The 23,555-nt window shown below is 32.4% G+C and overlaps 1 protein-coding gene across 11 annotated transcripts in view; it reads right to left on the bottom strand.

Moving 5' to 3' along the window:
• Positions 1-23,555, bottom strand: part of ct (homeobox protein, cut) — a 154,233-nt gene that overhangs the window by 92,929 nt on the left and 37,749 nt on the right. For 4 of the 11 annotated variants that reach the window (XM_088185593.1, XM_088185588.1, XM_088185585.1 and 1 more), the window contains exons 3-4: positions 14,945-14,970; positions 3,689-3,741 (exon numbers count right to left, since the gene is read on the bottom strand). The exons of 6 other annotated variants lie outside the window; for them this stretch is intronic. In XM_088185593.1, coding sequence (XP_088041719.1) covers positions 3,689-3,691 — 3 coding nt within the window. In that variant the 5' untranslated portion in view covers positions 3,692-3,741; positions 14,945-14,970. Of the gene's footprint in view, positions 1-3,688; positions 3,742-6,417; positions 6,494-14,944; positions 14,971-23,555 lie in introns of those variants that run through there. One more of the 11 variants, XM_088185592.1, reaches the window with a different exon arrangement.

Genomic DNA, 23,555 nt, shown 5'->3' on the forward strand with positions numbered 1-23,555 from the left:
AAAAGTAATTAATTTATATGACAAGCAAGTCATAAAAATAACGAACGCTTAGGGGATGAACAACAGTTCTAAAAAAATAAATCCTATCAATTAAACATAAAAATGAATATTAAAATGCCTGATATGCCTTATATTAATACGATATAAATATATTTAATAGATTAAATACGCTACTTTAAATGCGCCACTTTACATGAATTTAAAAATATTATTCTAGTTATATCACATCTGAATTTTGGAAAAAAATATTATGTAGATAATATATATATTTTTAAAGAATGTTTGTAGAAGTAAAATAAAAAATACAGGCGGCCCTCCTATTTCGCACATTAAAAAAAAACAATTATTTTAAATTTAATTTTTTTTAAGAAAAAAATAAATAAAATATAAACACGAGTTAGAAACGGAAAAACTTGTGTTGATACGAACAAAAATAAATCAAGGACTCATAAACTTCACACGATTCAAGACAAAGATGGAAATTATTAGACGTTCTGATAGCGGTGAATCTTTTGCTTCAATCGGACGTTCGTATGATACAAACAGGTCTACGATATGTTCAATTTTGCAAAATAAAAATATAATTAAGAAATACGTTCAAAATTGTGGAAAATAAAGATATATTTCCGCAATCTTTAAAGACATGTTTCCAAAAAAACACAGCAAAAAAAAACATGGTTGAAATGGAAAATCTTTGTCATCGTGGATCGATGACCAACATCAAAAAGATGTCCCTCTGAGTATTTCAATTATTCAAGCAAAAGCTCTTAGTTTGCACAAAGATTGGAAGGATAGATTAAAAAAGATTTTAACACGGTTTTTCAAGCAAGTAACGGTTGATTTTACAATTTTAAAATGAGGTATTCTTTTCATAATATTAAATTTACTGGAGAATCGGCTGATGCGGATAAAGATGCTGCAAACAAATTTATTTCCTAATTATCCAAAATTATTGAAGATGGAGAATATTCCTCTAGCCAAATATTTAATGTAGATGAGACAGGTTTATTTTAGAAAACTCTTTAACAATGAAATATATGAATAAAGCCTTCACGCACCTTGACAAATTTTTAAATATTATGGAAGATCGTGATCCCGATGCGTAGGGCGATCAATAAAAACATAGCATGTTATAAAATACTATACGAAGAAAAAAAAAGAATAGTGGAAAACAGTTAACTCTTGATAACTTTTCAAATGAAACACCCGCAAACCCCATTTAAATGTGTCTCTTAAGCGCCTCTTAAACATCTTATATTTACTTGATAAATACATATTTTAAAATACACACAATTTCAATTTTTTTTACTTCCCTCGACTTTTGTACATTCAACATTCGCAAACATTTTCAGGAACCAATTATGTGCGAAAGTCGAGGGCCGCCTGTATTGGATTTACCAAAATTTTTTTTTTTAAAAAAACTGGGATTGGTTATAATTCAATATATTGTTAAGGCAGCGGACAACTAAAATCAAAATGTTGAGTCCCACGGACCACAACCGGGATATTTCTTAAGTAACATTCATAACACATGAGAGACTTAGTGCTCGCCCACTTATTGCTTCCACGGCCAATTACGATCTGAGGATGTAATTAGATTAGCCTGATTTATTACTGGACTTTTATGACTGACTTGGCAACTTCGTTTGATAGTTGCATCGCTTATACTGGATATTGGTCTGAGAAATTTAATAATGCGAAAATGCAAAATTTAAAGAATTTTATTATCAGAATATAATAAAATAAATTTATTATCAAAATACAATAAAACAAGACTTTACGTATATAGAGCCATTTATAGAAAAACTTTTAAAATTATTACCACTCTATAGCATTCATAAAATGGTTAAAATTAAATGTTAAATTTTCAACGTCGCCACGGCTTCCATATGCAACTTGTGCCTTTTTTGTCAACTTTTATCACAAGCAACTTGTGCCTTTGTCATTTTTAATAACAATAGCTGGCATTAGTGTCGTATATTACGCAAAGGTACTTTAGCACTTAACAAACACAAATTTACTCATAATGAGCAGTAAAATTGTAAATCAATTGTTTGATACATTTTAGCTGGCTCAGATAGTGAAATTATTTTTATATTTGTAAAAATGTAATTTGACTGTAAAATAGAATATATTTTTTCAATTAGAGGTACAATCCGTGGCGTAGATATGGTTTGTTTTAATTCGGTAAAATAAAGAAATGTATGATTTTATATTTCTATTTTAAACTGTGTTTTTTTTTCACAGCCAAAATGTATTTTTTAGCAAAATATTTTAATTCAAGATATCTAAAAAACAAATTCCAAAACTTCTTTGAAAGTTGTATGTGCGATATCGATAGTTGAAACCCATTAGTGTCAACTTGACAAGAATGTAAAAAACTGTTTTATTAAATTGTAATGATTTTTTCACTTTATTTTCAGACGATGGTATTATTTTTTTAACATATTTTTATGTTATTAGTATTTTTAATTCACATGTTAAAGGCTCCTCAGTGCAATTTTTTTGGAACAACTACGTTCCTTAAAAATCCCATCATAAATTTATTACTCCAATTTGAAGTAAAATTATTGATAAATATTTAGAAATTCTGTTTTAGCTTGAGGTGCTATATAATACAACTCAATAGAAATCGAAATGAATGGGCGCTATTGCCTCATCCACTCAATTAACAATCAAAGCCGCGGAAGCGCAAAACTTCGATTAGATCTGACGAATTCGTATGCAAATCGTTCTTTACGACTGACAATAATAAAAAAAACTCGAAACAAAAGGCGCTCACAGTTTGACATTCATTGTCGATGATTTAATTCGAACCGCAGATAGGTTGTTATGGCGACTATCTGAATCTATATCCGCGCCACTTTCTCTCCTCGTTTGGACGAGCGACGAAGATTACAATGAAACATTTGCGAAACTGCGAATGTTCGGACGCGATGCTCGCGAGTTCATAGTTCAGCGTTTGTTGCGCATTATCAGAGCGTCGGATGATAATAACAGGCGCAATTTTAAAACGTTCACATTTCCGTCCGACAACTTCCGGCGGCGGTATTTGGCCGACTATCGCCTTTTGTCCGATATATCCGATCAATGGCGACCGCAGACTTGTGCAGTTAATCAAAAAAAAAAAAAATATCGTGCTAAAAAAGTATAAATAATAGCCTAATTATGTACTTTTCGATAATCTTATCAATCGCCATAATAAAAGTACAAAGCTTTTTTCGGCACCGCCATATTTCTAATGTGTATACATACGAACATAAAATTATGTTATACCCATGCCGAATAAATGCGCGAGCACATATCGATCGATCCATTTGCATTAATATAAATATTTGCATTAACGCGATTTAATTATAAACATAAAGCACAATTATTGAAATGAAAGCGATATCGAATGCGATTCAGTCACGTTTTTAGATCGCATTTGCATCTTAATGGAATCGCATACGGTTAAATCGCCAAGACATGATTTGATTTGCATACACATACACACAAACGCAGTTTTTTATCTCGAATCAACGTCGAAATTCAGTAAGTACCTAACCATTTTTTTCTGATATTTTTTTAAAACAAAGCAAATATTTGCTATATATATATATCGTCATGATATTTGTTAGTTACCTTACAAATGTTTTTTTTTATAATTTTTCTAAAGATTTTTTATAAAAGAAAACAAAACACTCACCATTTTACGTTACAGTGCCTCAAAAACTCCCATGCAAAATAACGAAGAATTACCTGAAAAACACAAAAACACAACATTAAAATTTATTTATGTCAAAATAATATAAACACATAATTGTAAAGGCACTCAATTGACCATTCATTCGTACGTTCGCAAATTAATAGATCAAAGTCAGAAAGTGCGTTCGAGGAATTCGCGTTCGGGGTATGGGTTCAATCGAGGCGACACTCTAAAATTACACGTGCAAAACGTCTGAAAATGCGCGAACACGTGTAACGCCACTTGATTGACGCGACGCAGAGCGATTCTCAAACATTCGGCCATATAAATAGAATCACTTTGATATAATTAGATAAAGTTGAAGCATGTGCTCTTGACGATCATTGTTTTTTTATTGCAGTTTGAGAGCCGGTGGCTTCTTCGGACTATAAACACAGGCACAGGCTGTTGTAATGAATGAACGTGACAGCCACAATCAGCAACGGCAGTTGTCACCGAGACAGTTGCAGTGATGCAATTAAAGCATCGGCTTGATGAATGCACCGGCCTATCTCCCATTCATCGAAGGTCGGCTTTGGTCTCAATCCAAGATCATTTTTCGTCCCGTGGGCAATTTTCGAGTCGATATCCCTCTCAAAAGAGAGGCATTAGTAATTGCTGACAGGATGGACGAGATGGGCGGACGACATATTGTCTACGGCGACGATGTGTCACTTTGCTCTGAGACACCCACGTGGATGGAATTCTGTGCGACTATTAATTTTTTTAGAAGAAATGGGCGATTTATGTAAACATAAGACTCTTAACAATGTTTTATTTTATATAGAATACTATTTTTGTAGCTTATTGATTTTAAACGTATCAATTACGCAATCAATCACAATTCAAAATTTAAACTTTAAAAAATACGAGTTAAAAAAATTAAAATTAAAAACTGCGTGGCCAATTAAACTTGGAAATTTTATTTAGAGAGATAGTAGATAATGAATAAACTTTCTTTACAAAAAATGTCAGTTCAAACTTCAAAATAAAACGTTGCATGGCAAAACGAATCTCGTTTTATTTTTATTTAAATTTGCAACTATCCTAAAAAAGGAAATTATTTAGGATAATTTTGTTAATAAATATGCTTTTTTGCGGAATTTTTAATGTATTATATAAGTACAATGATTTGATTAAAGGTGACATTTTTTCACGCTACGAAAATAATTTAACATGTTTATATTGCCATCATTTGATAAAAGTTGAAATACTTTTTCGTTCACACTATATTTTTAAAACCTAAAGTTACATCATTTTTAGCCCGCGAAAATGCGTGAACGGTATGTAATGTATTACGAATTTTTAAATCAGAAACAAGATCAAGCTTGAAACAATTTTCGGATATTGTACTGAAAAAAAAATATAAATAACTTGGCATTTTTTTAGCTTTTGTGGCAATTAATTCTCCTCAAACAAAAACTACTAGATGGTTTTCAAACAAAATTTTCTGTGACAAACTCTTTTTTAGTTCTTTTTTTTTTTAAATCCGGAATAGTAGTGCCTTTTTGCTAGGAGCTTTGAGATATAAATCATTGCATTATTAGCGTAGCGTTTACTAAATCAAGCACTTTTAAAAGTTGCTTAGGGGTGGTGTCTACAACCCTTTAATGCTCGGTGATTTTCGGCTGCGAGTTTTAGATCGCGATCGCGTCCCTTATTCTTGTTCATTGCGGCTAGGACGTCTGCAATTGAGAACGCATCTCTTTTACAAGCCATCCAGCTTCTCAACGATGTTGCAAAAACAAGGATGTTTCTAGCGATAGCTATGTCAGCTTGAAAAATTGATGTGAGATGGTGCTCATAATATTTGTATGTGCACTATAATTGTTTTTTTAATTATTTTTTATTTTAAATTTTCCATCATGATGCACTGCAGAAACTTGTCAAGTCACGATCGTCAGATATTTAATAAATGCCCGTCACTATCTACGGTAATTAGGATTATACTTATCTACAATGCGTCAGTAAAAAAATCTTTAAATATAATATTTATAATAAACATATAATATCTGTAACCAGAAAAATAGATCAGTGGTGTAAACGTCGATAACGAACAACTGAAAGACATGAGTTCGAATCCTATATGAGGTTCATATTTATCATTTTAATTATTTATAGAAGGTTTTTAAATTTTATACAAATATGGTGTAAAAAATTCTAATTTCATGTATAAATAAAAAGATAAATAAAAGGACACAAAAAAATATTATATATTAATTCGTACAATTCCTAAACATACACGAATTTCAATGTATTGTGTTGATTTTTTTCGCTTCATAGAACAGCTTTTTCACATATAATATTTAAAACATGTTCTTGATGAAATACGTGCGTTTTTCAGATTATTTACACCCAAAATATACCTACAATTGCAGTAATTTGGTTACAGCATATAGGAAATATGATTCACTATTGATTCAATTGAACCAAATAATGGTTAAAAATTGAGTGGAAGTAAAAAATACCACAAGTTATAAACTTTTTGTAAACATTATTATTTTTAATATATATGTATTTTATCAAAAAAGTTTTTATGACTCTCTTGGTGGGTTAATTTAATGTATCTGTATTTATAAATTATGTAGGCTAATCGTCACAAAAAAATCCTTTCAAGCATTGGGATAGATTGGATTAAGCACATGAGCTTTGAAATACTATTTATAAATATTTTTTTAAAAAAACATTACTCTTATATATAGACCAATGCGGCTCTGTCGCTTCTCATTTCGCGCGTACACTTACGTTCGCTAATCCGATTCGACTGACTCGATTCATCAGAGTTCGATGTGTATCTATTTGGCTGTGGCTCATAATCGCGAGCGAGATAATGAATGGAGGGGGAGGGGGCATTTATCGAATTATTGGTCAGTATCCGAGTTGCGGGACAGAGACGGGCATGCGCGGGACTGCGCTGGAGAGAGCGGGACGGGGCTATATAAAAATGTGGAAGGTGTGCACCGCGTGCTTAATTGACCTATCGGACAGGTATTGAGAGCGGACCACCGCGGACTAAAGGGCGTAAGCGCCGCGAGAGAAAGACAAAAGCAATGCGCCGAGCCAATCTCGCGCCAGTGGCGTACCGGCAACAATAAATAAAAATATTATTAATAATATACAAAATAAAATTAAAGCTCCATTTTATTGCCAGACGCGTTATGGACGCGATAAATCACGCGCGTAACGGCCACTTGTGATTTTTATTTATTATTAAATTATATGGCTTTTATTGCACGGCGTAATTTTATTTAGGCGTAATAAAAATATTGTATTATAGGATATTTTTTATGCGCAAACAATTAAAACGTGCACGGTTATGCGTTGTTTATTGGCGTTTGACACGAATGCGATTTTTGATCGTCGAAAAAACTGTAAGAAACTTGTTGGGCCTATCGCTATATAAATTTTGATTAAAACAATCAATTTTCAGCCGTTTTTGATTAAATCTGATTCACAAAAGTGGCCACAAATGCTATTGTTGTATTAAATAAAACAATTTTAATATTACAGTTGATTTATCATAAATTGAGATGCGCACGATTCTCACATAAATTGTTCTAGCTCTTCGTAGCAATCGCCGAAAGCATCATTGTGCCTGGAAACTGAATGGTATACGATATAGAAGCTATAGCGAACGCTGATATCCAGTCAAGAATAATCTAATACTACATATAGACACGTTTTAATCAAGCTCTCATTAAGCATTAATTTAAAATAAATAAAAGAGAAATGGTAAAACTAATAACGATGGGGGCATGTGAGACGTTTTTGCATAATAATAAAAATCGTTTAAAATATGATATGATATTTAGCGTAGGTTTTAATAAATGCGAGAGAGATAAAAGTATCCTGTGTTTCAAGTGGCATATGTTCTCATTGCAATGCTACTATTCTAAAAAAAATATTTAGTTTGATTCGGAAAATTTGACATCATACTTTTTAATGTTAAGTGAATGAGGCGATATTCTAATCTGACACTCATTAAAAACAAGTGATTTCGTGCATAAAAGATGGGTATGTATATGATATATTTTGTTTATGGATTTTGTCCGAGAGTTGCGCGCCGCGTGCATCGATTGCAGCGCCGCGGCGCCATCTTTCGCCCCGCCCGAGGCGGCCCTGTCTCTCGTTGCAAAAAATCAAAAAGAATGCGACAGAATTATTTGCAATAAGATTGAGGATTGTGGGAGGAGTCCTCCGCTGCCGGCGTCTCTCTCGCACGCTCAGACGTCGCGACGCGGTCGTCCCTGTCGTCGGCTATCGGCTACGGCGATCGGTAACGCCTCTACGCGATATAACTATACGGACACGTATTATATTATATTTATTGAATACACACTGTATCGTCAGATATGTATTGTGCACAACGAGTGAATTGATTTTTTCATAAAGACGCGATTCAATGTGTTTTGAGCCATAGTTTGTGCTTTTCTTTGGCGCTCAGAATATTAAGGGCGAACGCAAAAAAAGCATATATTGAGTTATCGACTACAAAATTCTATATACATTGTATCGTCAGATATGTGTATATTCATTTTATCATAAATATGTGTTATACTATGCACTTTTTAATGGGCGTTGTTGCATATGAGACGTTGAAAATATTAGGAGCGAATGCAATAAAAGCATATATCAAGATAATCCGGCTTAAAAGTTCTTTAATAAACGCTTGAAAATATTAAGGGCGAACTAAAATTAACTCTTGATATATCAATCTACGATAACTATATTTTTAATTTTTTTTTTAGATTAATTCTTTAATCAAATTTTTACTATATTATTAGAGACTTTCAGAACATTAAAAAAAATGAGTTACATACATTTCATATGAAAAGTCGCAGTTCTTAGACTAATAATATTTTTTCGTAAAAATGCGATTTGAGGCATATTTAATAATTTTATTAAATGTTGTTGCATATGAAATGTCGTATTTTGTCGCATATTTTCTATGTTCCTGACCATTGAAGCGTTAGCTTAACCCGCCGTTGGTCGCGCGAGTGTTGCATACGCCGTTGGTCGCGCCTGAGCGAATAGCCGCCTCTCGGTTCTTTATGTTTTTAAGTTTAAATATCGAATATTTTTTTTTTTTTTAATTTTTGGTTTATTTTAGTGTTGTATATATAAAATAAATAAATTCTTTAAAACTTTTATTCACATAACGAAAGAAGAAAAATAAAATATTAAATATTTTAAAAGTAAAATTTTTTTTTTAGATATATGTTTAAAACTTTAAAAATAACATGAAAAAATATATATCATTTTTGATCTTGATTACTTGAATACTTAGTTATGCAATCTGGACATAATGCCGATGACAGTTCTTTTCATATTGGGTTATAGCACATGTGGCATTTGATGGTGATTTTGCGATTTTTTCCTAGAGAAAAAATTACATTTTGGATGATTCTATTCACTTGGTTCTAAGTGATGAATTATCGTAGTGTCAGGTTTCTCTCCTAAATACTGCTATACTTTTATTTGCAAACTTTGCGATAAATTTGTTTAATTTTTTTAAATTATCTAAGGAATCGAAAAAAAATTCAAAATAGTTTTTTTATACTATGTATCAAAAGAGTTAAATAAAATATATTTTTAAAAAAAAATTAAAAACATATTAATAACAACAAAAAAGTAAATATTAATAAAAAGAACTACCAAAAAATTAAATTTCCAGCACGAATCTAACCCGCGTAAATAACGTTCTCTCTCGATCCTTGATATAACACAACTAATACGCAAAACCAAATGTATAGCAAATTAGTAAACACGTGTTTGAGCCTGCAATATTGAAGAAAACATAATTCTCGAAAAGTAGAGGGACCCGCAAGTTAATATATTTCATGCAAAAAAAAACGGCATCAAAAAAACCGATAGGGTGAGCGCTGCGCCGCCGTGCGACCAACGGCGGGTTAAAAGCACTTGAAAAAACCTTTATTGAAAAGATTGTTAATGCTGACAAAGTTTTTATGAAAGGAATGCATGACATAACCTCAAATGTTTTGATCATATTTTTTCTAAAAAATAAAATTTACTCTTTAATTTATGTTTTAATTAATTTTTTTACATATTCATAAAGTAAAACTGAAGCTATTTTTGATATTAAAAATCATACAAATCGACTTGCAGAGCCAAATGCTCATATTCAACTGCTGGTGAAACGTTCCTCGTTTACCTTTAATAAGATGTCGGCAATGAGACAAAAATGTAAAATGTAAGGTTCGGTGATTATTGTGGAAACGAAAATTGCGCACAGGGAAAGTTTCAAACAAAAATTTCTGTCATAGATAATCAATATACAAATATATGTAAATATATTTAAGAATACGTATAATGTTTGTATACATATATAACAGACGTAAATTAAAATTTTTTAACAATTATATTAATAATTTACATTTCCTATAATTACACAAATTTGTACTAAAAAATATAGAAAAATATTAAGAAGCGTTGAAATTAAAAGTAAAATATATTTGACAGGCAAACAATCAGAATTTTCGCTGTGTGGAATTTTCATGTGCGCAATAATCCGGATTTCAAAATGTAAGTATCAAACGATTTATATTATTTTAAAGATCCATAGTTGTGTGCAAATGATTATTTTAAAATGTTTATAATTCAAAAGCAAATTATGAGCCGAGCAACGCAATTTTTTCGGGTCATGCAACAATGATTAGGATGCTCTTTTATTTTAATAAAGCAAATTCATTTAATGTTCTCGAAATTAATGTGGCCGCGTAGTGAAAATCAATTGGATATTTATAAATAATTTACTGCTTCATTAATTAATTTTAAATTGTTTATAATTTTATAAAAAGTGCTATTTTATTAAATGTTACAAACCAATTTTGGAATTGCATAGATTTTTAAATATCATTCTAGTAAGTAAATTAAAATTTTATTTATGGTATATGGATTATGAACGTATTGCAGAAATATAAAATAAGTATACTCTATTTTTTCTCGAGAGTCAAATACAAATAAAAGCAGAATTCAACAATTTTAGAAACAGATGAAATTAAAAAAAAATATGATCATTAATTATGGATAAATCTTTGTGATAGTCGCCATACTTTTTGGATTCATTTTTTTATTTAAAAAAAAATAAGTAAGGAAGGCGATAAGATTCTTGACAGCTAAATTACACTGCCCTGTGTATTTACACGTACCGGCGCACTCCCACTCACGACATTCTACTGATCTTAGAGTAAAAGTTAAAGAGCTCGCGATGACCACGCGTAGAATGACGTTATTGTGCACTGAGTGTAGAAAATAAATAGATTGTATTTTATTTTAATATGTATAAACCAAAAACCGCATGCGTCTTCTGAGGCACATTTCGATTTTTTTGAGCAATGAAATTGTTTATTTGATATTAAAAACAAATCAGTTTTTTTATTTTATATTCCGATATCATAATCATTGTCTAGTATTTTAATCAATGAAAATTGCAAAATTGCCAAAATTTTAATTAGAAGGCAATAAAATTAAATATGATATTTTATTGAAACATATCTACGAAGATCAAAAGTTTCTGTATTAATTAGATTAAAAGCATGTTTTGTTTTAAAATACAAACAGAAGCTCTCCGATCGCGTCATTTTTAGATTCTCAATGCCTCTCTTGTTCGATCTGCGAACAGAGGCGTAGTGACACAGTACGGAGCTTGTGTTAATTAAGAAACGAACCAGCGTATTCCTAATCAGTGTGTAGCGGGCATTTTTTTGAGCATTTATTTTTAATTGCTCGTTCCAGTCACTTTTTTCACGACATGAGAGTCGCCGTTCTCCCCTACGGTTTATACAAATCCCAAAAAGCACATGTTAAGATCGTAAAAAATATTGACGACTTTCCGAGCAACATGTGGCGAACATTCGGCCGATCATTGATGGGAATCGGTATCCAACCAATACAACGGCTTCCCAGTAAACTCATCAACGACTCAAAAAAAAATACTAAGGCGACAATATATCATATTTAATGATACAATATACACACAGGAATAATATTTATTTTCGAGGCGATAAAATAAGACTGTGGAAATGTTCTATCGTTGGTGGCGCTCGTATAGCTGTCAGTGTTGCCTTGATAGACTTTCAGCGCAATAATAGATCATTATTCTAGAAAAAAATCAATATTGTCTCTATTCCGAAGTATCTTTTGATGTCTGTTGATTTGTGATAATATGAAGTTTTATGGAATCGGAGAAAGCTGCGATAGCGAGCGTTATCCCCTTACTTTTACAAATTCGTCCAATGTCCCAAACAAGCGCGTTTCCGTGTAAATATTTACGTTATTGACAAAAAGGATGAGAATATATGGTGCATAAACTCGGCTCTTCTATCGGTGGTATTCCCTCTGGTGTGTTCCAAAAGGACATAAAAAGAGACAGTTAATTTATGATACCATATCCGTCCATCTTCTATATATAAATGACGTGTTCGAGTGCGACACAAGACGAGGAGAACGAGCGAGAGATATACGGAACCATACGGGACCATTTTTTGATGTGTGTAAATCGATAGCATTAACATGTGTGTTAATATTGCTTGCTCTCTCTCATATAAATGATGACACAGGATGTTCACAAATAGAACGGTCGATCCTTTGAAAAATGTTCCGCGATTATGATGATGAGAGGAATAGATAGGGCACCATCGGCAGCGTTTAAGACCTGTCTGTTGGCGATCAAAGTGACACGGTTGCCGATTATCAGTATCCGGAGATGATAGTTTCCGCATTAAGCTTGCTAATACTCCAGTAAAGTGCCACTAATCGCGACAGTGCAAACTGGCAGAAGTGCAACAACGGAGGCGACGAGCAAAACAAGTTTTTAAATAGTTTTTCGGTGTTTTAGCTGAGTTGATAATTTATCTTAAAAGATTACCTATGTAAATTACCAAGTGTTGCAAATGATAAAAATGATGAAAAAGAATGAATGGTTAAGACATCGAAACAAAGGTCCAATTCATGAAGAGCCAAAACCAGAAAAAGCGCGTCAAATTCCATCGAATGTCAAGGTTTTCATCGATTATAACGGTATTTTTTACTGAGATTTTTACCATCAACAAGGAGTATTTATTACCTTGCAGATTTGCGCTGATTTCATGATGCAATACAAAGAAAACTATACAAACTGTGGGGCACTTTTTAATTTTGCACTATAATAACGCATCAACTACTAATTTGTGAATTTTGGCTAAAAACGACACTGCCATGATGCCGTATCCACCGCAATCAGAAAATATGGACCCCTGGGACTTTTTCCTGTTCCCGCAGATAAAAAGGACATATTTTGAGGATTGTAAAAAAACGCTGGCACGACAAGGATTACATTTAAGAGGATAATATCAATATTAAGTGTGTAGCTATAGAAGTTTTCATTACAAAAAGAACAACATTCAAGACAGCACTTTTTTTTAGCTTAATCTAAAATAGCATATTGAAATATGTTTTGAAAAGAGACAGTGAAAATTGATAGTTGGAAATTTTTTTTTAAATAAAAATAATTGCAAAAGTACATAATATAATATTAAAAAATGAGCCTCACAGCGCGAAATTTTTAAGTGAAGTTGTACAAATATGATTTAGTATGAAGTTTCGGACATTTTTAAAAATATATTTAGTAAAAATCTCAAGGTTAAGCAATATTGCAAATGGGTCGTAATTTTAAATATTTTTCTCTCAATCAAATTTTACTTTAATTTGGCCGCATAGAGAATTTATTTTTTACAAAAGAAATGATATATGAATATATTTAAGATAAATAAAATGAATTTATTTTGTTTTAGCAATATTTCTGATGCGCGTAATTTAAGAGCCGCATACGGCTCGCGAGCCAATTTTTGAATTTATTTATAAAAAATGTTATTTTGCAAGCGACAAAATGATACAGTTGGAACTTTTACGACCAATATGCATTTAAAGTACGTTTTTTAAATATAAAAACAATTGAATTAATTAACTACATATATCTATAAACATAATATAGAATTAAAACTATAAATATACCTAAGTATTATATATAAATAATAAAAAAATCAGACGGTATAAGAATATAAAAAAATATTCTTAGTTAGTAAACTAAAAAAAACATCAATATGACAACAAATTGGCAAAATTTTCAGAATAGTTTTATAAAAATCTTATCAAAAACTTCAACAGTATCGTGTTCATAAACTTTCACTTTAAAGTAAAATCTTTTGTTGTTGTCAAACCATTTTTACGATACTAATTTAGGTTTATGTTTAAAATATAATTATATTTAAGAACAGACTGATTTTGTAAAACACAACATCATTCTCACGCGCCATAGCTAAACGATCCGATTTAAAACATTTTTATTATTATTATATAATACAGCGATATTCTATTAAGTACATATTATAAATAAATTATATTTTCAAAATTGCATTATTGCATTATATAATTGACGAAAATATTTTCTTATATAATAAAAGTTGACAGATATATTATACGATTTTTTTATAATAAAAAATATGTAGTATTGACATTCAAAATACATAGTATTATTAATAAAAAAATATTTAATACACATACTACAATAATTTAACGAGAATCTTTAAACCCAGAGCGCTAATTTATAGATTTATTAATTTGTTAGTATACACCTGGGAATAAGTTTATTTTACGTATTTTTCTATAATTATTTCTGTTGTTATTTATTTATTATTATTTTATGTTGTATTCATAGTAAATTATAGAAAAAAGTCAGTTATTTTTAGCTTTTTACTGCTTTGATTTATTTTACTATTTTTTTTTGTATTATTATGTTTTAATACTTTTCGATTATTAAATTTCGTTAATTTATTATACATATATTTTATATAATATTTGGCTTTTGTGATTTTTCTCAATTCTGAGGCTCTCAATATTTTTTATAAAATTATTATAAAGTATTTTTTGTTATTTTCATTTATTTCGTACTCTTTAATTTATTGGTATTATTTTCTATAAAAATCATTTACATTAAATCAAATATTATATAAATATAATGTTTTTTATTTATTATTTCTTCAGTTATATATGTATGTAAATATATAACTATTTGGGGTACAGCAAAACTGTGAAAGATTGCCACCGTACATGTACGGCCATACCGCTAAAACAATGGATCACTGTGATTCGAAACGCATTATTATATTTAGACGTAAGGTGAGGATTTCAAAGGGTCAGATATGCGATTGGTAGACTTACTGGAATCAGAATTTGCTCCGGACAATCTGTAAAACGGAAAAAGATTGTTGATAATAATCTACCGTACTCATAAAGTAACATTTAATGAGATTATCGCCCATCGTTAGGCGGAATGGGAGTTAGATTTTGTCTAATTATGATGTTTCAGTTCCCAGTGACTAGTGGCCGGTCGTTCTGACAATCGGCAGGACGTGACGTTTGATTCCTGTTCAATCCATCAGAGCCAATCAGTACGGAGGGGAGGCAAATATCGACGTCCTACTCCGAGCAAAACAAGATCAGCTCTTCGGTCTACATGTACCACGTAGTTAATTCACCACGTATCGGTTAACGATCCGACAGCAAAAAAGTCGTAAACATCTCAGTTAATGCACGCATTAAGGAATGCATTTAACAACTTCATCAGTGGACTGTGTCGTCATTACTATACACTGATGATCACCCGCATTATTATTAATTTAAAATTATTGCGCATTAATAATGTTGATTTTTAACTAGGTTTTTAATCAACGAAGGAAACGGATCAACAGAGCGATCGATCGATTGCTATATACATACGGGCATTGTTTCGTGAATGAGTGGTGCTTAATGTGCGGCACATGTTCAATAGTGACTCGACGACGAGATATAAATTAGATTGACGTGCTCGGGAAGAGATTGTGTCGTTAGACAAAAGAGACAATCTGAGCGATTGAAGTTCTATTATGTAGTTGAGTTTACACGGAAAAATCTGTCCATAAGCCTTTTCTAACATCACACCCCTTGTTTTTTTAAATGACACTAAACATGTATGATACTCGTAACTGTGATACATAGCGCAGGAGTGTTCCTAAAAATCTAAGAGTTGTTGAACTTTTTCATATTGATATTTGATTCGAATATGAACTTTGATCAACCGAGCGACCGATCGCGTTCAATTAAGTTATTAATTTCCTATATAAATCACCTTTGCGTACCACGCGTTCTAGCAACGTTGACTAATGTCAGCTTGCAACAAGCAATATTGATCTCTCCGAAAGGATTTGTCACGTCGGAAAAATGGCGGCCGACGCATAGAAAGTCGGATGGAGATTAATCATCGATTGTGGCTTCGTGCAGACGGTTGAATCGGAGACAAATGGAGTCGATCCCATTGACTAATCTGTATCTGGTCTGGTACACCTCTCGTGGGTGTAGGTCGCCCGCGAACGTTTCGTATACTCTATTTGCCGTCCATACAATATGCAGTGCGTTAATCGTCTCCATTGACGTGTAAAGATTGCGCCGAAGCGATTTCGAGTTTGACCCGTGGCGGTCAGGGCCTCCCCGAGGGTTTGCGGAAAGGACCAACCCCTTATTGGCACGAGGTTAACCTTAAGTATCCCGAACGCTCTATCGGCCGAGGGGACCCCCAAGGGGCAGCGGTGTTAAAACCGAAATGCTTGTGGTTTATCCTTAAAAACGAGACGAGAGGGAAATATATTGTTTTACAGGTGACCCGAATCGATAATCCTTTTAATGGACCAAAGTAAATAATTTAACTCACGCTTTATAAAGCAATTAACCGAATTTAGAAAATGAAGGTAGAGAGAATACAATATACGACATCAATCATAAAGAGTGCAATAGGTAAAGATACTTTTTATGTTTACATTCTTTAGTGGGCCACTATCGTAATCTCTGTCGTGCGCGTGAAGCGCACGTAGGGCATTCGAACCAGGTAGAACCAGAACCGGGTACCCGCCATGTTTTTCATGGAACCGAAAACCGGGTAATTTTTGACGGGTATCCGGTTAATTTCATTTAAATAATTTTTTCCATTATTTCAAATTAAATGGAAGAGCCGAATCGGCGTTCTTAAACGACAAACGTCTTTGAACGACAAAAAAAAGGACCGCACTTAGCGACCTATAGATTTCGAGATAAGCGAATGCATAGATAAGGATTATTTTGAAAAGATACAGATGTAAATAAAAATAAATTTGAATGCGTTGTAGGGTGAAAATATAACACATTAGATTCGTTAGTGTTTTTAAAATATAACTTTTTACAAAAAGAACATCACTAAAACTTTGTTTCTCTACCTACATATAATACATATAATAAATACAATCATCTATTTTTTTTTTGTAATTTTAATAAAATTTATTTCCTCAGTATTTTTCATGTGCAATTTGTATTATTATTGCCAAGTATGTGTTAAAATAAATATTTCGGTTTTGTACTGTTACACATGTATGTAGCATGTAAGTATATGTATATATGTACCTACCGATGGAATGTAAAAATATTTCGATTGAGTAAAGTATTAATAATTACATAATATTTTGATTTTATTTCAATACCTTATTTTTTTTTAAATTATATTAATTAATAAAGTAAAATTAAATATATCACGTCATATTTAATCAAATATTTAAATATAATAAAAATTGGACTCTTAACGGCTTACAAAAAATACCCGGAACCGAACCGGGTACCCGGTTCCTTCCAGGGAAATACCCGTATAACCGGGTAATGAATTAGGCTGGGTATTTGGATGCCCTAAGCGCACGTCATCAAACGTCATTAGCCATTCGAGCGCAAGAGAACTATATTTTTTTATTTTTGACTTTACTTTATTACATACATATGTATATATTTTTTCTACAACACTAGTATCAGAAACTACTTCGTTTAGGACAATCTTTATAGTTTATAAATAACACTGTAAAATATTTTCTGAATATATAAAACTAACGTTGATTTCCGACTATTATAATTTTTATAAATAAGGTATTGTTCTTAAGATATCGTATATTTTTTGCTTAATTAAATACTTTGATTATGATACACTGTATTCATACCTGGGTTTTAGGCCTTGTATTATTATTGAATACCTAAGTTTCTCACATAATTACTACTTTTGTTATTGTATTGCTTGTATATGAATATTATTGTTTTTAGCATATTTTAATATCATATTACTATGTCAATTATTTATATAGTATCGCAAAATTTAAGATCTATTTTGTATAGTCAGTGCTCTAAAACAATTACACGCAGACTGCTGAGACCAGGGCTGATTAAGAAAAAATAAAACAATATTATTTTATAAATAAATAAAACTATAAAGTAGTGTAGAGAGCAAGGGTTGGATTCAAATAAAAAAACACACAACTATAGCAATAGTGAAAGAGGCGATAAGATAATTTTAACAACCGTACCTCAAAAGCAAAAAACGATATTTCTATGTGTACTCATACGTACCGGTAAAACCCATCAAGGCGACCAACCAATCACAGGGCATAAATTTAGGATTGTTAAAAATAAATATACTTAAATAATATTATAAATATATACGAATCAATAAAAATATGCATTTATCTACTTATTCTATTCATAAAAAATACTGTAGCAATAACAATAACATAAATGGTCATTTTGTGAAAAAAATAAATAAGATTTCTATACGAAAAAAAATTTTTTTTATACTTTAAAAATTAATAAATATAAGATAGGGTCCAAAAAAATTTTTTTTTAATGATTTAATACGTCATAAAAATACAGTTTAAAATTATATTAATAAATAGTTTGGCAAAAAAAATGATTTTTATTAAAAAAATTTAATAAAAATTAAAAAAAATTGAGACTTCACAGTGAAAAACTAAAGTTATTTGATATATTAAACTATTTTAAAATTATGTTATTATGTATCATTAAAAATCATTTTAAAATTATATCTATAGATCGCATTTTGTCGAAGTAGTGATGAAAAATCTTTTTTTTTTATAAATTAAAAAAAATATTATTAAGTTAAAATTAAAAAACTAATGCTATTTTAATAATATTATTGATCTTCTAAACTAAAATAAACCAAAACAGTGGGATATTTGATTATAATTTTTTGTTGTGTCTACATACTTAAAAAATCATAGGTGTTTATGTGATTAAGCTTCATGTAACCCCTCATTGGTAGGTAATCTAAAAGTAATAAAATTCACCGATGTCGGTAATAGATAGTCACGACATCCAGGGTGGTTATAATGCGGTGTCATTAGTTAGCGATGAGTTGGTCGTGTGTCAAGTGGTCAACAATGGAGTATCGACTCCACGCACCGACATCATTCAATCAGGTCAATTATTGGATAACCGTTTTATTTACTCGATTTATTTGACAGATTAAATATGTGCAGACAAGTGCTTCTATCTAAAAGTATATATTGTATATGTATACCAAATATTATATTATAAATAATATTTTAAGGATAAGTGACGGCACCCTAAGAAAAACAAATCATAAATTTGCTTTCACAAAGCTTTTGTCCTCGTTCAATTGACTCCGTATTGACCACGCGAGTCTGATCTTTAGATTGCGCTTATAAAATTAGATCAATAAATTCAATCAAGCGTCTGATCTTAAATTAGTTGATTGGCGATCAAGTAATGTTTTGTCCCTTTGCCATGAAAGTCGAACGTGAAAACTTGCGTGTGTGCGTACGTATGTACATACATATATAGAATGTATTACTCAATGCAATGAGAGGTAATTGAATTAAAATTGACGGTTGTTGATATGATTCATTGTTGAAACTGTCAAGGTAGGTCGATCCATCCACAATTATATTTTTTATTATATCTAACCAGCGTACGCAAGAATTGATGATTGTTTTTGTAAGCATTTAGTATCTGACCGATGCCATTCATTAGTAGGAGCGTATCCGTAATCCGCGTCGGCTTATAAATTATCCGTTCTAGAATAGCTCGTGTATATTTCCGTGAGCGAAATATGCGACACATTCGAGAGATGAAAGCGAAAAACATATTAGTGTGTATCGATTCAATGGTACGGATTAATTGAGTCGACGCTCAGCTGCCACCGACTAAATCAAACCACCGACTGACGAAATATGAAAGAAGCACTCAATCTATTTCAGACTAAGCCAAATATCGCCCGGCTTAAATTATTGTTTCCATAAGCGACTCCCCTTGACTTTTGCGAGCGTATTTCAGACTTTGAGACGTTTCGCCAAGAAAATAACTCATGGCATTTCGTCTCGGTCATCGGCGTGTCCTGGGAACGTTCGACACGTAAGCTCAAGCGAAATTTACGCGAAGACAACAAAGCTCGATATAAAACTTCATTCCGAAATAATGAGCTGCTATTTACGCTTCATACACATTTAGATTAGAATCATTGACGTCCTTCCTGATGGTTTAAAAAAAAATCGATCGCACGCAAATCGACTCTTAACGCAAAAATAGATCAGTCGTGTTTACAATCCACATTGTCATCTCAATGTTTATTTAGTGCACTCGGTTATTTGTTAGGAAATTTCAGATTCTTTTTCGAAATAAACGAGAAGCGCAAGAATGCCATCTATCTTGTTGCCCTCTGACGTATTTTGGCCACTTGCCGAAGACATCTTTTTTTCGGAGACTCTTTCCGCGCTTTGATCGGATCAATACGGATCGATGTCGTAACTCTATTTAAAAGCTTTTGTGCAAGAACCACTCCGGGCTCATGTGCAATTCAAAAACACACAAACCAATTAACGAGCGGCTCCTTTGACGCTCATGAAGAATTTCTCATATGTCAAAATTCTTCAAAGCACTTTTTAATTGTTGAAATTGAAATAATGATGGATGTGTCGCGTCGCTAGCTATTAGACGGCGCTCGGTCTATGTAGTATAATTTTATGGTGGTTACATCTTGTGAGAACAGAGTTGTTAAGCAGAAGAATCCGCGACGACATGTCTACCATTCGACAGATAATTATCCCCGAAGGAGAGAGAAAGCGGGCTCGGGGCGGATGAGTTAGACGGGAACGGATCGAGGGTCCTGCTCCAGTATTCGGACGCATAGTTCTACGGTAGCAGGGCGGAATGCGTGGTTCGTTTTTGTGCCAATCCCGGTGTCGTCTTTTTTATCCGGGGTCTCATTGAGTGGGTTAAGTGGACATTGCGAATACCGTCGAGTTCTTGCTCTTTTTCCGTTCGAATTCCTCGAGCAAGACGTGACGTTCCCACCTCGAGGGACTCGCCGCGAAGATCGGAAGCCGAGCGGTTAATTCCCACTTTTTTTCGCTCGGCTTTTAATTTAATTCTGAGCAATTTATGCGTGCGAATCGCCTTACAGCGATTAGGGCGGATCGGCCTGCGAAAAGTTTCCGAACAAACGAAACACCCTGCCCGACAACGAAAAAATACGTTGTAAATAAACGGGAGAAGAATGTCTCTATCACGGCCACTTTATTTTTCCCCTTCGGAAAAAAAGCAGGGAAAAAGTCAAAGAAGAAGCGGCCGACCGCCTTGGGGGAGAAGGAATATATCTTGCAATCTTTACCTCATTCTCTGCGGGGACTTTATTTTATGGGTTACCTATTGGTGGAGCATCTAGTATCAATATCCGACTCGGCGACCGGAACTCTGAAGGGAACTGAACACTTCGGAGCGCCTGAAAAGAGGCCCTACTAAAAGACTAGCTCCCTGAAAATACGCAAATTTGATTAGTTTGACAGAAGCATTCGAGGGCAACAGAAAGAGTATGCAAATATACATGACTATAGAAACAAACAAAAAAATTTGTCCTAGAGTACAACTAAGCATAATTTGGGATAAAATATACATAACACATTTAAATCAATGTTGAGAAATATCATACAACATTTCATTTAGGTAGGATCTACAAATCAGATTTTTTGGAATCAGAAAAAACATTGATTTTAAGACCGAAAGAAATACACATGCTAATAGTAAAGGAAAATATAAACTAGATTTAAAATATTGCTTTTATTAATTTTAATTAAAAAGCGACATTTCCACTTAATATAAAAATATTTTTTTACATCTTTGGGAATGCTACGAATGCTAAGAATGGAACGGACCAATTCTGCTTGAATCTTACAACCTCAAAGTATTTGCTTCCATATAAAGCAAACATAAAAATCCATTACTATTGCTTAACAACAGATGTCCGTCACATTTATGTCAAATTTTCGTATTTACTCTATTTTGAAACGCAAAGTGGGGTTATAAAAAATTTAATAAAATACTTTACTAAATTTCTGTGGCATCATTAGTTATAAATTAATGTGTTAGTAATGGATACATTTGATATCGAAAACCGACTTCTACACTAATTATTATGTACATCAATAAAATGTCACTTTGCAGCTAGGGGCGGGTTTTAATAAAAGCGCATTTTTATAAATATAAAATGAAGTCCGTTGCAGTGGTCAAAATGGAGACCGCGTTGAGCCAATGCAGCGGATTCGAATTTATATTTATAAAAATTCGCTATTATTAAAAAGAAAAAGAAAATATTTACAACCATTTTAAATACCTAAAATATGAATTTTATTTGCCATTTATAGAGATTTTCACATAATAATATGACATGTACACTCAGTGTACATCACAGCAAATGAAAGGGAATAAGGGAAAACACGTGTGTAGAAATATTTTATCAATAATATTTTATTAATCTACACACTAGATAGCTCATGCAATATTTGTGGTTGATAACAAAATATCAACTGTATGAAATTGATTCTTAGAAATCAAATTCGAACTCAAAACAAATTTCTGTGAATTGAAAACTTTAACAATATTTACAAAAAAAATAACGATGTTTAAATACGTAACGAGAGTAAACCAAAATCTGTCATCTCCTAAAATAGGGTGACTTTTCTGTGTTGTAATCATGATATAAGAAAAATATAATGTATATACAACGTCACTAAATGAAGCATACGACTAAAATTATATGCTCACTTTCGCGTTCATATCACGACGGCCGCGTGTCATGTCACCGTTGAAATAATCTAAATTTTGCCGTTTCGAGCTTTAGCAGTGATGTTGCCTTCCCGTCCCGGGACTCTGGTGTATCCCATAGCCGTGGTGGCAGTTCGGCTGCGGATTTATTCGATTGGGGGAGCCGATGATAGGGGGTATCACCTCGTCGACATTTTTTTTCGGCCTTTTATATTCACTTGTCGAAACGCTCTATTGAAGACGGATACCGAAGCCACAGGTTGTCGGGTCGGCCTACTTCACGCCCGATTTATTCGCATTATGCGCCGATTGATTCGCAAACGCTCCGACCTAATAACGTTGAATAGTTGCTATTGTATAGGTATAGAGTGGTATAAATCAAGATCTGCAAAAGATGAGACGGCCGGGAAAAAAAATAAAAAAATAATAATTAAAAAATCTGAAGCCCAGATGTCGCACACTGACTGAGTCACTATGTTACTTATGCATGATCGAGCTGAAGGAATCTATAATATAAGATTTAGATCTGACGAATGTGTTGTATACATATAAAAATATACACATAAATATATAGTAGTCTTTGAATGTGTTGCAGTTTCAAATGAATTATAAGTTAAATTGCCTACTTCCTGTATTTGACAGTGGTGTAAAATAATAAATTTTGTGTAAAAGAGCAGGTGGCTATCAAAAGTCGAAGGCGGAGAAGGGAAGGCGTTTAAAAAACCATGTTTTATGTTTGTCAGATCACGTCTTTACCCTCTTAAAGCGTCCCTCTCCCAGGAGTTCCTCTTTCTATTTTTATTGGAAACGATTTAGACATCTCTCTTCACCGATACCCCATTCTACCCCAACCGCTCCATCTTCGAGGGGCGAGGGT

Source organism: Plectrocnemia conspersa, unplaced genomic scaffold, assembly GCF_051122295.1.
Source record: "Plectrocnemia conspersa isolate PC_06_02 unplaced genomic scaffold, ASM5112229v1 ptg000005l, whole genome shotgun sequence".
Taxonomy (NCBI): domain Eukaryota; kingdom Metazoa; phylum Arthropoda; class Insecta; order Trichoptera; family Polycentropodidae; genus Plectrocnemia; species Plectrocnemia conspersa.